The sequence below is a fragment of the Seriola lalandi genome, unplaced genomic scaffold (assembly GCF_002814215.2).
Source record: "Seriola lalandi dorsalis isolate HSWRI2012SDOR001 ecotype SW California unplaced genomic scaffold, Sedor1 jcf7180002054825, whole genome shotgun sequence".
Classification (NCBI taxonomy): Eukaryota; Metazoa; Chordata; class Actinopteri; order Carangiformes; family Carangidae; genus Seriola; species Seriola lalandi.
The window spans coordinates 287871-302894 of NW_019525378.1; the positions used below are offsets into that span (position 1 = coordinate 287871).

A 15024-nucleotide genomic window follows, 5' to 3' on the forward strand; every position below is an offset into this window, starting at 1 on the left:
CGGTAGAATGGACAGGCGCTATGTGGGACACAGTGAGTTGCACTAATCGTTCAGCGACTCAGAGTCTCTTAGGAGAGTTTTGCCTCCGTATGTGAATTAACCTCCCTGTCTCCTTCATTACACCTCTCTTTCCTCTTTCACTCTCATACCTGCTCGCTCCATCCTCCTCTGTACTTCCGGGCCGTTCATCTGTTCTCGATCTTTCTCTCCATCACGTCACTCCTTCACTGCTCCCTACCCTACATCCCATGTGCCATTAATACAACTCCTGTCTCTGCCGTGACCCATTACACTTTCCATCCCTCCTCCCCCTGCTCCTCCTCCCTGTCCTTGCTATATCTCCTCCTCCCTCTCCCATGTTCAAGGTCTTTTGCCTGCACAACTCTGTACCTCCTTACTGACACTCATCATCCATTCCCTTCCTCTCTACCTCCCTCCTCCCCTCTTTCGACCATATCCTCCAGGCATCATGTCTACCCCGGTCTCCCCTACCCCATCTCTCTCCCCATTGACACTGGCCTCCCCTACATCAGCAACCTCCCCCGGTGCCTCCCCTTTGCCCTCGCCCCTCTCCCCTCCACCCAGGGTGCCCGTGTTCCAGAGGAAGGGAGCACTCAAACACAAGAGGATTGTCGAGGTCAAAGATCATCAGTTCACGGCCCGCTTCTTCAAACAGCCCACCTTCTGCAGCCACTGCACCGACTTCATCTGGTAACACACACACACAAACACACACACACACACACACACACACACACACACACACACACGTTTACACAGAAACCACCCCGGCAGTTCATAAGCCGCCTCCTCAGGCATCCCACTACTCCATCTGACTCTGACTTTCTCTGCACTTCTTTCTCTCTTTCACCAGATCCAGCTGCCTGCTGGAGAAACAGCCCACACTCTGTAGCCACCACACTGACCTGATCTGTTCACATAACCTCACCTCCACACTCACTGCAGCCCACACAATACAGGAATCACTTTAGGAGCTCCATGGCTCGCACACATGGAGACACACACTAGCAAGAATTTAATTAGGAGATACTGAGATACTGTTCACACAGAGTTAGAGCACATGCAAACACACACACACAGAGGCAGCCATGGTGGAGTAATTATTCAGACCTTAAAGGGGAACTCCTCCAATTTAGTATGTCATTTACAGGGGACAGATTAGATTAAAGCAAAGAATGGTCAAACTCAATGTAGCGGAGGCTGAGATATTCTGACGTTAAATCTCTAGTATTGTCTACCAACAGCGACTTCTTTCAAACCCCAAACCAAGTGTTTATAATGCAGACTCTGTTAAAAATCTTAAGTCATTGAGGTAATTTTTTCTCAGACTTGTGTAAACTCCTCCAGAGCAACAACCTGTTTTTACAGGCCGAGCAGAAGCTTTTCCTCGTAAACAGGAAACTGAACTTCATGTGTAAAATCTGTTTTGCAGTGTTACATTTTTAATGCCTTTGCCAGTGAAAGACATGTATCTCCCAATGAACTGATAGAGTTGCAATGATTAGTCCATTAATTGAGTAAAAAAAAAGAACTATTTCCATAATCGATTGTTAAAGTAATCAGTTTGTGTGTGTGTGTGTGTGTGTGTGTGTGTGTGTGTGTGTGGACATATGGTGAGGGTGTAGGTCGGATGCAGGGCGGTGCATGTGCCAGCAGCCTCTGGGTAGCTTTCAGGACATTTCTCCAACTGGCTGCTGTCTTGGCCGCACTTGCAGCACTTAGTTCAGGGTGAAAACTCTGTTCTTTCACACAGGATGTCTGAGCAGCAGCTCTCAGCCTGGGTGTCAAAGACCCTGCAGGGATCGGTAGATTAATTAAAGACTATGAAACGACTGTTCTAATTTTGAAATGTAAATATCTTGTTTATTAAGTCAGGATCTAAAAGATAACAGGTTGTACCTTGTATGGTTCCTTCAGTATCAACTGAGTGAAATAGTTTAGGCAAATTGCCTCGTGTCACAGTTTTATTTTATGTGTGGTTGGACATAATGACCTGCTGTGTTAAAGGGTAATTAGTTCAAAACTCACTGAATAAGATTATACAGTGATGCAGTTCAAACAGATCTGAGGACAGATCCGACAGGCCTCTTTCACAGCAGACATGTCCTATAAGAACAGTAATGACGGCTCCGTTCGACTCAAGTGTCCCACTAAGTCATGACAGTGTGACAGTGAGCCGGCACAGACAACACCAGGGCCCTGAAACTGAAGCAGCGAAGTGTAACTCAGCCATCATTCATTTTATTATTTGCACCATATGCAATTGATTATTTGTAATTTGTCATTAAAATAGATCATCCAGAATGTTCTTGGGGTTTTCTGGTCATTTTTACAGCCATATTCTGATGTTTTTTTTATGGCGACCCCTTTGTATAATTACATGTATCAGAGAGGTTTTTCAAAGCATCATTAAATTTAAAATGCAGTTATCCGCTTCACTGAATTCCCTGTGATATCCGGCCAGCAAGCAACACTGTCAGTTCTCTCCAAACCCATACCTGGCTCTCTAATGCTCTCTGCTGGTCAAAAACCAGAACTGACCTCCTACGCTCAGTGCTGCAGACACAGACTTGAATGCTGATCAGGGATCAGATTATCCTCGCCAACCTCATCTTTAATTATTACTTAGCCAGATGGTAAACTGATTGTAGATCAGTGATTATGGTCAGTTTCCTATGAACCCCTGGGCCTCTCCAGTATGATTGTGGAGGAGCTCTCGACAGTGTCTTGTTCGTCTGCCTTTCTAAACCTCCTAATCAAAACTTGATTCACAGCAAGCAAGCCGCTGAGTGGACTCTTTAGTCAATCAATGACTTTAATTATTCAATTAAAGCTCTAAGGAGACACTGGAAACTAGCCAACACCGCAGTTCTAGAAACAGGAGAATTGTGTTTATGTGTGTGTGTGTGTGTGTGTGTGTGTGTGTGTGTGTGTGTGTGTGTGTGTGTATCTGTGACAATAATTGAAACTGCTCTACTTGACCTAGTCAGCAGCGTGGCTTAGAAAGGAAAGACACTCAGAGTTCGCACATAATGACTTTGTTTATCAAGGTGGCAGTCGCTAACACAGCCAGTGGTGTTTTGATGAGATAGAGTTTGTTCTCAACTTGTGCCTGCATGTCTGTTGGTCTTAATACAGCATGGAATAATGCAAGAGCACTATCTCTGTCTTGGCAGCATTATCTGTCCTCTCCTGGCTGTGAAACAGTCTCAGAAGCAAAAATATTTCACCTCAAAGTGCAGTAGAGAAGATTGTTTTTGTGTCTTAATACATGTGCCTTTCTCACTCAGGGGCATCGGCAAACAGGGATTCCAATGTCAAGGTAGAGATAAACCTGGTGTTGTTGTCTTTTTTTTCTGTATTTAATCTTCTCAGATTAGTTTTTCAGTGTGACAGATTCATTCTTCAGGATGCTTTTCTTTATGTTTTCTTTAGTGTGCAGTTTTGTGGTCCACAAAAGATGTCACGAGTTTGTGACCTTCACTTGTCCTGGCTCTGTGGCGGCCCCCAGACCAGATGTGAGCAGATTTTTTCAGCATATCTGTCACAGTGCTTTCACTTTTACTTTCTTGTTTTCCATTTACCCAAGATTTACACCGCCATCATCATATTTAGCCATCCGCTTGTCACCAGTGACACATGTGCATGACTCATCTGTCGATCCATACATCCTTCACATCACGCAGCCTTGTCCCATCTGTGACGTCAGTACTCATGTCATGTCATCCTACAAGGCCTCAGAGATGCAGGGAGTTGGAGATAGAGAGTGGGGGAGATGCAGGTGGAGGGTGGGAGGGACTGATAAGAGGGGGAATTAGAGGGGGGAGAGAGCAGCAGACTGCTCAGTCTTCTTCTGTGTGGCATTTTGAGGATTTCAGGGAGATTTGTCTTTTCTTCACGTTTTTTTTCTTTCCTGCCAGCCAAATAAACTGCCTCAGAAATGAGGTCATGGGGAACATGTGTGTGACTGTTTGCGCATGTGTGTGTGCATGTGTGTGTGCATGTGTGTGTTTGAGTGAGAAAGGATGAGAGATTGAAAGGAACACACACAGAGGGAAAGAGGAGAAACAGGGTGACGGTGTTTTTAAATAGCGCCTCAGAGCGACAAGGGAGGGAAAACAGTTTGGGATAGGATGGTGCATTGAGAGTGGTGGTTGGAGGGGGGGGGGGCTGATGAGCAGAAGATAGATAAAAATGATTCATCCCTCTCTACACAGCATATACACAGTCAAACACACTCACACACACACAGCCTTGCCGAGATGCACTCTCATTTATATGTCCTCTCCCAGTGGAGAAATCTAATTGGCTTGTCCATGAATACCCCACTCAACATCTCTCCACTAATCATACTCTGCATGGGTGTGTGTAAGTTTGTGTAAGTGTGTGTATGTATGTGTGTGTGTGTGTGTGTGTGGTTTCTCAGTGCAGATTGTTTCTGTTGTATTTCAGGACCTGAAGAGTCGACACACATTTAAGATCCACACCTACTCCAGTCCGACCTTCTGCGACCACTGTGGCTCGCTGCTGTATGGCCTCATACACCAGGGAATGAAATGTGCCTGTGAGTTTCACCACATATAAAAGTGTAGCACGTCTGTGTCTGTGTACTTGTATTAACCATGATATGTAGGTAAAACTCGAACAGGCACATTATTGGCATTCACCTCCTATCTGCAGGGAAAAAACCTCCAAAATGTATAGATTCACTATCTTGCCAAGAATTCGATGGAAATTGACTCCAGGTACCAAGCCCCTTTAAAACTATGACTTCTTAATTTTAAAATTACATTTTGTACAGATTAAACAAACAAGATATAATATTGAGCTTCAGAGTTGCTGGTTGGTAAATCTTGTTAGCATCGGACAGAGCTAGGCTAATAGCTATACTAACTGATGGCTGTATAGTAATTACTGAAGAAACATGACAGTGGAAGAAATGTTGAACTGTTCCTTTAAGATTAGGATTAGGTTCGGGGTTTGGTATGTAGTGCGTTCATTGTCCTGGGAGTCAAAGCGTGTCTACAGATTTTAATTTTTTTTTTACATCACAAATTTTTGAATTTGCTCTTTTTACTTTACATTTAAAGTTTGAGTTCTAATTTCTGTTTTTGGCATATATGCATGTGTTTGTTGCTTTTCGTGTGTCGTCGTCCGGTGAGGTTGTGACATGAACGTCCATCGACGGTGTGAGACCAGTGTTCCCAGTCTCTGCGGCCAGGACCACACAGAAAAGAGAGGAAGAATCCACCTGACTGTCAGAGGAGAGAAGGAGGACGTCTACGTCACAGGTGGGAGGACCTGCTGGATTCAAGAAAGTTTCAAACAAAAAGAAGGATTACACTTACAAATGAAGCGTCTGTGTTTACACTTCCTATAACCCCACTTTCTCTCCAGTGGGGGAGGCTCGTAACCTGATGCCCATGGATCCTAACGGCCTGTCAGACCCGTACGTTAAACTGAAATTGATTCCAGACCCGAAGAGCCACAGCAAACAGAAGACCAAGACCATCCGCTCCACACTGAATCCCATCTGGAATGAGAGTTTCACCTTGTGAGTCAATGTGATTTTTGATCCGAGGTGGAAAATTTGGGCAAATCTGAGCAAAGGGGTCTGGAAAAAAAATGTGCTTTAGGTAAAAGGAAATGTCCCAGAAACTGAGATTGCTGCATCCAAAATTACCCCAAAGGATGAAGATCAGAGGATGAAATATAAGAGCAGAGTGCAGATTATAAGGCTGATGACACCTGAGATGTCAACAGTTTTCTCTTCTTTATTACCTTTCTGTTTACATTTTCCTGATATTCAGTAGAATTAAAATATTTTTAAAAAGCCTTTAAAATCTGGAAAATGTCATAAAGAAGAACACACTCTACAAGGCAGTCAAACAGTCATTTTCTGTTTGTGGCTCTGTGTATTGTTGTGTGCCCACACTGAGCAAACCCTCCCCATTGATCTTTAGCTTTTATGTTTGTCTGTCCAGCTCAGTGCGTGGTCACCAGTGGGACAGACGTCTGTCTGTGGAGGTATGGGACTGGGACCGCACGTCCAGGAACGATTTCATGGGCGCGCTATCATTCGGAGTGAGCGAGATCTTCAGGCGTCCGATCTGTGGTTGGTTCAAACTACTGGCCCAGGATGAAGGAGAGTACTACAACATCCCCGTGCCAGACCCAGACCTTCAGGTAGGAAGCAGTACGCTCCACTTCAGACATCAGTTGATCCTCATGGGGAACAAAGAGCAACAGTGGGGGATATTTATACCTGTATTCTCCAGAGATTGGAGTAGCCCTTCATTTTTTATCATTCTAATGATCATTTACCTGAAGGCCTTGGCATTGCCTTTATCAGCTTATAATTACTTTCATCTAATAAACAACAGCTGCCACTGCTCTCACTGGGTCAGGATCTTGAACTGTCCCTCTGCTTACAATTCTGTCTGAGAAAAAACCTTGGAGGATTTATGCCCAGTGTTGTAGGTCAATAATTAGATAATAAATTATATTGAATTACTCCTTTCTCCTTTACACCGTGTCTCCACCAGGGTGCAGGATTGTTCTGCCTGACTGTATTCCCAATCTAGGGGTAGAAAGGAGTTTGATTTGTCTGATGTTCATGTTTCCTGTGTGTGTGTGTGTGTGTGTGTGTGTGTGAGTGTGAGTGTGTGTGCGAGTGTGTGTGCGCGAGCTCTGGACGGCATGCCAACCATTCAATTTTCTACCCTCCCACTATCATTCTCTAGGAGCCTCAGCCAGACGATACAACACCCTCTCTGCCTCCAGCAATACCTGCGCCACTGTCTGAACCGTTTCCTGCCGTTCTCTCCCCGACCCCTGTCCCACCCTGTCCACCGGTCCACACCCCAGGCCCCAGCAAAGTCAAAGTGGGCATCCTCGACTTCAACTTCCTCATGGTGCTTGGCAAAGGCAGCTTTGGCAAGGTAAAACCAGCTGAGACGAAATGTCATCTTTTCTACACACAATCAGCACCTCTGATCCAACAGCTGTAAGTGATATCAAAGAGGCCATTCATTCTGAAAACAACAAAGATTATTCCTGGCTTTAAATCATTTCTTCTATCAATGGACTTGACCTTCAAGTGGCATTTCATACAGCAGCTCCTGGGCACAGCAAAGCAGAAAATAAAAACTCCTCTCTTAGTAACATGGTCATTGTGTCTACTCCTACTGCCAAATGATTCATTTAACCCTTAGCTTCTTTTGTGCCGTCAGCAGTCGTGAGCTCGGGCTGGCTGCTTTCCTACATGCCACACAGACAGACAGTCCTCCTGGAGGTGTTCATTTCAAGGGAGCCTCTGCTCTCCATTTTCTCTTTAATTCCCCAGTAGATGAGCCATAATGAAGAGAGTGGAGTTTTGAGTCCTTCTTCCTCCTCTGAAATCCCCCTGTGCTGTTTCATAACTGTCAGAGGAGAGTCTACAGAGGACAGGAGAAATAGACTCGACTTACGTAAGATGTGAGAAAAAAAAAAAAAAAGCGACCCAAGAAAGGAGAGACAGACCCCGGGGCTGCTGGGGGAGGGAAAGTGAGAAAGAGACAGAGAGATAGAGTGTTACTGTGATGCAGCAAGTGACAAAATGACCAAAAGGAAACAGGATATCGAGAGGGGGAAAAGAGAAGAAGCACATGTGACTGTATTAGTGAGGTTTGTGATATTCTGGATGGAGGATGATGAGACCCATTTTTATGTGAGTCGGTGCTCACAACAACAGAGAGGAGCAGAGCAGACCTAATCACAGAGGATGGCAGAGTTTCTCTCAGTGACTGGCAGTTCATCAATAGCCCTGCACACACACACACGCACACACACACACACACACACACACACACACACACACACACACACACACACACTCTGCTTCTTCACAAACACCTTCATGTAGACCACATTGATTTCTGAAAAAAGAAACCGTGTAGTTTTCTGTACTATTCACCACTATTTGAAAGTAAAATGAGATCTTAAATCCCCACCAGCCAGTGACCATTACGGCAAAGACCTGCAGGTTGGCCAGACAATATAAAACAACATTGTTGTCAGCACTTTCCAGTGCTCTTGACCACATCTTTTCCACTAAAACGTGGGTCATGAGGCTCTCATTGTGGAAAATTATAGCATCATTAGCTCTCAGAGCAACCGCAGCCAGAAGCCAATTTCACAGGAGTGTGAAAATTGCAGATGAATGTGTTTTTAATGTCTGATTAAAAAACACGTGAGCTGCTTTGCTTTTTCACTTATGACATAAACATGTCGTGAAATTTTCAGGCACAGAGCAGCTTTAATTTAACATAACATTCAGTTATCTCACCGTGTTGGCGTAAATGTGCACAATACTGAACTTGCTGAAGCATCTGTCAATTATAATGTGATAACTTTTCTCTTTTTTTTTTCTCAGGCACTATTTTAGCTAGTTAGTTAGGAACTTCACTGTCTGTGGAAAATTATCACACACTTAATTTCATGCACAAAATAGCGTGAGTATTGCAAGTGTGCTTCAAAAGCAGATTATTTTATTAAACAGCACCTTGTAATTCATTAAACAATGACCTGCAGAACACTCAGACCTGCCAGCGTTACAGGACAGTACATGTATAACCCTAACCCTAAAGCTTGAATGAGGGAAGATGCATTCAAGAGTTTTGAACACTGTTGAGTTTGAATACATTTTGTGTGAATGCAATTAAAGAAAAAAACAAAAAAAACAAAACACAAAAAAAACACACCAGGCCCAATGTGATGCTCACTGCAGCTGTGTAAACCTTAAGAGGAATTTTGAAAAAAATCAATTTTGCTTTTCTTGGTGCCAGACAGTTGGTGCAGTGTCTATAAATAAAAATTTTGTTTATTTATGGATGGCGGCAGTTGAAAGACATACAGTAGCCCCCTTTTAAAATTCTTATCACAGTCGCTTCGTCTCTCCTCTCTGTGTTGCTGCACAGGTGCTGCTGGCAGAGGAGCGAGGCAGCGAGCGTCTGTTCGCCGTGAAAGTGCTGAAGAAAGACGTTCTCTTCCAGGACGAGGACACGGAGAGCGCCCTGGTGGAGAGGAGGGTCCTGGGGCTCTCCTCTCGCCCGCACTTCCTCACATCGCTCTACTGCGCCTTCCAGACTGAGGTGTGTGCACATCTGTGTGTGTGTGTGTGTGTGTGTGTGTGTGTAGAAGGTGTGCAGGGTCAATCTCAAATGAACCACACACAACCTTCATTAAATTGTCCATAAACTCGCCTGACATTCTGTCTGCACAGTCCTCCCAGGAGTTGTTTCAGTCCAGGTTGGCTGTGAATTTCGATTAATAAATGAAATAATTAGCTTGCTTTCTTTAACAAGGTCCTTGGTCCTGGAGGAGGGGTTTTAACAGATTGCTTTTTAATTTGGACAAGAGGTCATTATGTATAGAGAGTGTGTATATATGTGTGTGTGTGTGTGTGTGTTGCAGGACCGTCTGTATTATGTGATGGAATACGTCAACGGAGGAGACCTGATGTTTCACATTCAGATAGTTGGCAAGTTCAAAGAGCCTCACGCAGCGTATGTAGTTAAAAAGCTCCTTTCTTTTACCTTTAATCACAGTCCTCATCTACAGCGTCTCATTTCCTGTCTTTTTTCCTTCTCTGTTCCTTCACATACATACTCATCTCTTAGCTTTGTTCATTACACCTGGTGACTCCTAAAAACTCATCAACTCAAGTACCACCCCCCCTCCACCACCGAGTTTCTCCTCCCACTAATCTGATCTTTTCATCTACATTTTCCCTCCCCCTGGCTGTTCATCTTATCAATAATCTTTGATCAATCATCTAAAACTAATTTTTACCCTGTTGCTCATTTCCAGCTTTCTTTCTTCATCTCTCTGCCTTTCATCTATTTGGTTGCTCTCCCTTTCATCACCCTCTCAAGCTCCATTCGCTCTCTCTTCTCTTCTTGTCATCAACCTCGTTTGAATTAGCTGAAAAACCTAAAGCAACCAGTAGTGAGTGCCCCCTCCCCTCCACTTACCCCCACCCCTCCCCTCCCCTCCTCTCCCACCAGGTTTTATGCAGCAGAGATAGCGGTCGGCCTCTTCTTCCTCCACAGCAAAGGCATCATCTACAGGTAAAGCAGTGGGCTGCTCCTCTAGCGTGGCCTGGTTTGGTGCTGTCACTGGCACTCTGCAGTGCAGCACGCAGACATGACACAGATTCATCATGTCTTTTGTAGATAATGACTGGTATAAAGATGTTATCTATCAAGATGATTCATACCAGTGTGATCTATCTACTTCTCTCCCAGGGATCTAAAGCTGGATAATGTGCTGCTTGACAGTGAGGGCCACATAAAAATAGCCGACTTCGGGATGTGCAGGGAGGGCATGTTCGAGGGCGACACCACTCGCACCTTCTGTGGCACCCCCGACTACATCGCTCCTGAGGTACACTGCCCCCCCCCGACCTCGCTCCACAGTTCACAATCTCGCCTGAAACTTCCCTCATTTGTTCGTTAGATCCCTCATTTCCTCTTGTTTCACCCCTCGTTGTTTGCTTGACCTGTTTTTCGCAGCGTTGTGAGACGGCAAGTTGCTTCGCCGCAGCTCCTCTCATCTCCACTGTCCTCTCTGACCTTGTCAGCATTTTTGAATAATTAACTTCTCATGATTCAATTAGCAGCAGTGTGTGCTCGTGCTATCAGAGCATTGCACGGTAATCGTGGTTGTCCTTCAGAGACCTTGTGTTACCAGTTTTGCCTTTCTCTTACTACAACTGACAAATGTAACTTAACACATTTTGTCAAGTTTGTCATTAAATAATATTCAGGTGCCCTCGGGTGCACTGAAAGAGTTTTTGTTTGCTGTAATCATTCCTCCTGTTCATGCATGCCATTAAGAGATCCTTCTCTAAAATGCTTCCAGTGTAATGGGAACATGATGAGGACAAAACCCACAGACCCAAAGTTTATTTGACACTAATATGAGGCTTCAACAGTCAGTTTGTCACCTCAAGTGGGTATCAATCAAAGTTACAACCCATTTTGTACAAAACCCCCTCTTTGTGTTTCCCCTGGCTTTGTGTCTGTGCTGAGAACTGGAGGAGGGATAGAAAAAGAGGGAACTTTGTATTAACAGGACTGTAACCTTGGATGATACCCACTTGATTTGTTGAACTCAGACCGCTGATACCTCTTTGAAAGTTTGCAATGTATTTTTACACAGACAGAGGACTGTGGATGTAGTCTGCCTTTACATACATTGGAAGCATATATGTAATGTGTAATGTGTATGGAAAATATCTCTTAATGGCCAGTACGATCGTTCAATCAAAACCTGTTTCAGTGTTCATATCGGCACCTAGCTATTGTTTTGAGACAGAATTGAAAATGTAATGTTTACATCGTCCTCTGTGAGCGAGACAAACCCCTGAAAACTAAGTTAAGTGTCTGAAAAGGATGTAATGGATGTCAGTGCAAGTATCTGCTCTTATGAAATGCTGAAAACATCCGAGGTGGTTTTGCATGACACCCTTTTGATATGTAAAATTTCTATTTCCTGTATAATGTTTAACTTACAAATTTTCTGAAATATGTTTGTGAGTATGTTTCTGTGTGAAGCGATCATAAACAAATTAATTCAGAAAAAGTGTGAAGGAGATTGTTTGGTTTGTTGACTTGTAGTAGACAGATGCAGTAGAGAGAGAAAGAGCGGATGTGACTGTTGTGCACGTCTTTGATATTGTAAACCTTGCTATGGGACCCCTGGGTATTGACTCTCTTATGTAAACACCCATTGATTCTCCTGCATCTGCCATTTTGGAAAAGATACAATATATTTCCCCAGGGGCAGGGGATTGTTCCCTCATAATTACCCCCCCTCCCTGCACACACGCACGCATACACACACACACACACACACACACACACGTGCACCTACACACGCACACACACACATGTGCACCTACACACACACACACACACACACATGCAGACAAGCAGGCTAACACAAACACAAATCCAAAGTCATGTGTTGATTATTTCTGAGCTCATTCATACGTTTACCCTCCCTAATGCCATACTTTCTCTTTTCCTTTCTCTCTCTCTCCCTCTCTGCGTTTCACTCCGGCTGTGCACCGTCGCAGCAGCCGACTGTTACAACTCTGCTTTCTCCCACTCTCCCTGTCTTCTTTTTACTTCCTTATCTCTGCGCTGCCATTCTTCTCCTTTTATCGCCTCTTCTTTTCTCTCCGTCCTTCGCAGATTGTGGCATATCAGCCTTATAATAAAGCAGTGGACTGGTGGTCTTACGGAGTACTGCTGTATGAAATGCTGGCAGGACAGGTAACACTCAGCTTAATCCTAACAATAGAGCCGTGTGCACAGATACTTAAGCCTCCAGTGCTTGTCCTTTGTAATCACTTCAAAAGACGTTCAAGAGAACTTTAATTTCAATATATTTGCTTTCAGTTTGCCCACAGATCCTCATGGCTACTCTTCTTTTTTTAACTTCTCTCTCTCTTTTTTTTCCTTCTAGCCACCATTTGATGGTATTGATGAGGAGGAGCTGTTTCAGTCCATCATGGAGCAGTGTGTCTCATACCCAAAAAGTCTCTCCCGTGAAGCTGTCGCTATCTGCAAGGGAGTGAGTCACTTTTCATTTTCTCTTTACTCATATAACCTTTAGCACGCAGACGGTGAATATAAATACATATCTAAGTCAGAAAAATTACATGAAATTACATCATATTACATCTATAGAAATACCTTCAAACATACAGAAAAACTTCAACATTTTAGAAAATTTGGACATTTCCTTTCTTGTTAAGAGTTATATGAGAAGACTCTAATATCTGTCTGTCGAGATAAACGTGTATTTAAATAACAGAAATTACACAATATTACATTTAAAACACTTTTGAAAAAAATAGGAAAAAAAATACAGCAAAGCTTTATCCCCTGACTATAGTCAAGTTTCCCTCCCTTTCCTCACTCTTATGCAGCTCCTGACGAAGCACCCGGCCAAGCGTCTGGGTGGAGGAGAGGAAGCAGAGAGAGAGATCAGGGAGCATCCGTTCTTCCGCTGGATTGACTGGGATCGTCTGGAGAGACTGGAGATCCAGGCGCCCTTCAAACCCAGAACTGTCAGTTTCTTTCTTTCTTTCTTTCTTTCTTTCTTTCTTTCTTTCTTTCTTTCTTTCTGCTCTCCTCTCTCCTCCTGCTCTCTTACTTTTTTTCTTTCTCCGTCTCTCTGAGGACATTTTTAGGGAATCGAAGCTGTCATTTTCTTCCATCTGTCTCCTCTCTCTCTCTCTCTCTCTCTCTCTCTCTCTCTCTCTCTCTCCGACTCCCACGCTTTCCCTCACTTCCCTGCGCGTTTCCTCTCTCAGCCATCCACTTTGTGTGGGCCATTTCATCCCCTCTTCTCCTCCTTGTCCCTCCCTCCCTATCTCTCCCCCATTCCCCTCCGATTTCTCTCTTCCATCACCTCTGCTGGTTCCTAGAGATGGGCACCAGCAGACAGTTCAGTCGTAACAGACAGGACCCTCTGACCTTGGGGTCCTGCCTCCCCCTCCCATATGCAAATGTGTGTCATCATTAGCCTGCCACACACCAGTTTGTGGGCCCGCTGGCCAATGGTGTTGGGTGCCTTGAGTGAGCTGGGTATGCTCAGGGGTTAGAGGCCAGGCCCATTAGCTAAATGAGATTCATATCATCCAGCAGAACGGCTGTCATACGCTGTTAAGGAGCAGGAGAAGAGACGTGAGCAGCTTTCCTCCTACATTAGGTGTGGTAGAGCTCCTTCGAGAGAAAGTGAGGCTGTGGGTGAGAAATAGAGATACGGAGGTGGATTCTTTTTATAATTTAACTTTTCTTATTTTGTGTCTCTTTTTCAGGAGGAAAAGCTTCATGTGGATACATTCACGTGTGCATATGCATCCTTATCTTAATCTCGTGTGTACATGCTTCTTTCTCCTTCTTCTTCTTCTTCTTCAGGGTGGAAAAAAAGGGGAAAACTTTGACAAGTTCTTCACAGCAGCTCCGTCAGCACTCACTCCCTCTGACCCGGAGATACTAGCAGCCATGAACCAGGAAGACTTTGAGGGCTTCTCCTTCCTCAACCCAGACTTTGCCCCCTCGCCTCTCACTGCTGTTTGAAAATAGCTTCCACCACCCCTCCAAGTGCACCCAAACTGCCCTGTTATCCCCTTACAAGTAGTTTTATTACAGAGAATTTGAACATCTGACACCTCTCATTACCAAATTCTGACGTTTACATGGAAATGCCAAGACACCTTTATACCCATGCAATCTCTTCGATGTATGTATTTCATCTTGATAGTCACAGAATATGTTGCAACAATGCAAACAATACCGATATCCTTATTGCCATCTTAGAGTTTTTTGTAAGACCTCCCTTAACTTGATATAAGAATACTGTAGTATGATTACATACTTCATCTGTATGCATGCAGTGTTTTTAGAATGAATTACTTTCAGACACTAGTTTTCTATAGCATAGATTATCCAAGAATGATATATAACGTTACATCCAATTTATTTAAACCATTTTTGATTGCTTTGATTAGAATCATCTTGTGTTGTGAGAAACCAAACATTTACATTTTTCCAGTCGGGTCTTTTCTCATTCAGCTCTGGTAAAGAAATCCAGGTAGTAGGCAAAACAAGTCTGTCACTTTTGAATCCCTTTGCAGTTCATGACTAAAGAAGTTTCCTAGGTACACACACAGTACAGTAACTCAGCATCAGAAGCACTGTAATCCTAAATATCTATCTCATTGTGTGTCTGACTGTTGACACTTTGACTGTGATGCAAACTGAGTGGTAGCCATTTTTAATCTTTTGGCATCCTGTGGAAGCGCTCAGTCAGGTTCCTCTGGCCTGGCAGGACCTCCCAGTTTAACGTCACACCAGTGACCTCGGAGGACCCGCTGAGACGCTGCAACAGTGCAGCGGGCACAATGTGACAGTTAATGTAGGCTGCAGCGCTGCCCCCACTCCCCCC

The 15024-nt window shown here is 44.1% G+C and overlaps 1 protein-coding gene across 1 annotated transcript; it reads left to right on the top strand.

Annotated features, from left to right (window-relative positions):
• Window positions 1-129: 129 nt before the first annotated feature.
• On the top strand, window positions 130-15018 carry prkcg (protein kinase C, gamma). Its single transcript, XM_023426278.2, has 16 exons — window positions 130-711; window positions 3312-3343; window positions 3457-3539; window positions 4474-4585; window positions 5184-5312; window positions 5419-5575; window positions 6006-6207; window positions 6765-6962; window positions 8979-9152; window positions 9475-9566; window positions 10068-10130; window positions 10308-10446; window positions 12261-12341; window positions 12535-12642; window positions 13001-13141; window positions 13995-15018. The coding sequence occupies exons 1-16, from the start codon at window positions 470-472 to the stop codon at window positions 14154-14156; spliced, it is 2115 nt and encodes a 704-aa protein (XP_023282046.1). The 5' UTR covers window positions 130-469; the 3' UTR covers window positions 14157-15018.
• The last annotated feature ends 6 nt before the right edge of the window (window positions 15019-15024 follow it).

Coding starts and splice junctions, on each gene's coding strand:
- prkcg (XM_023426278.2), top strand. CDS start 470: ATGTCTACCCCGGTCTCCCCTACCCCATCTCTCTCCCCATTGACACTG. Junction 6,963..8,978: donor GCAAAGGCAGCTTTGGCAAG/GTAAAACCAGCT, acceptor GTTGCTGCACAG/GTGCTGCTGGCAGAGGAGCG. Junction 9,567..10,067: donor TTCAAAGAGCCTCACGCAGC/GTATGTAGTTAA, acceptor CTCTCCCACCAG/GTTTTATGCAGCAGAGATAG.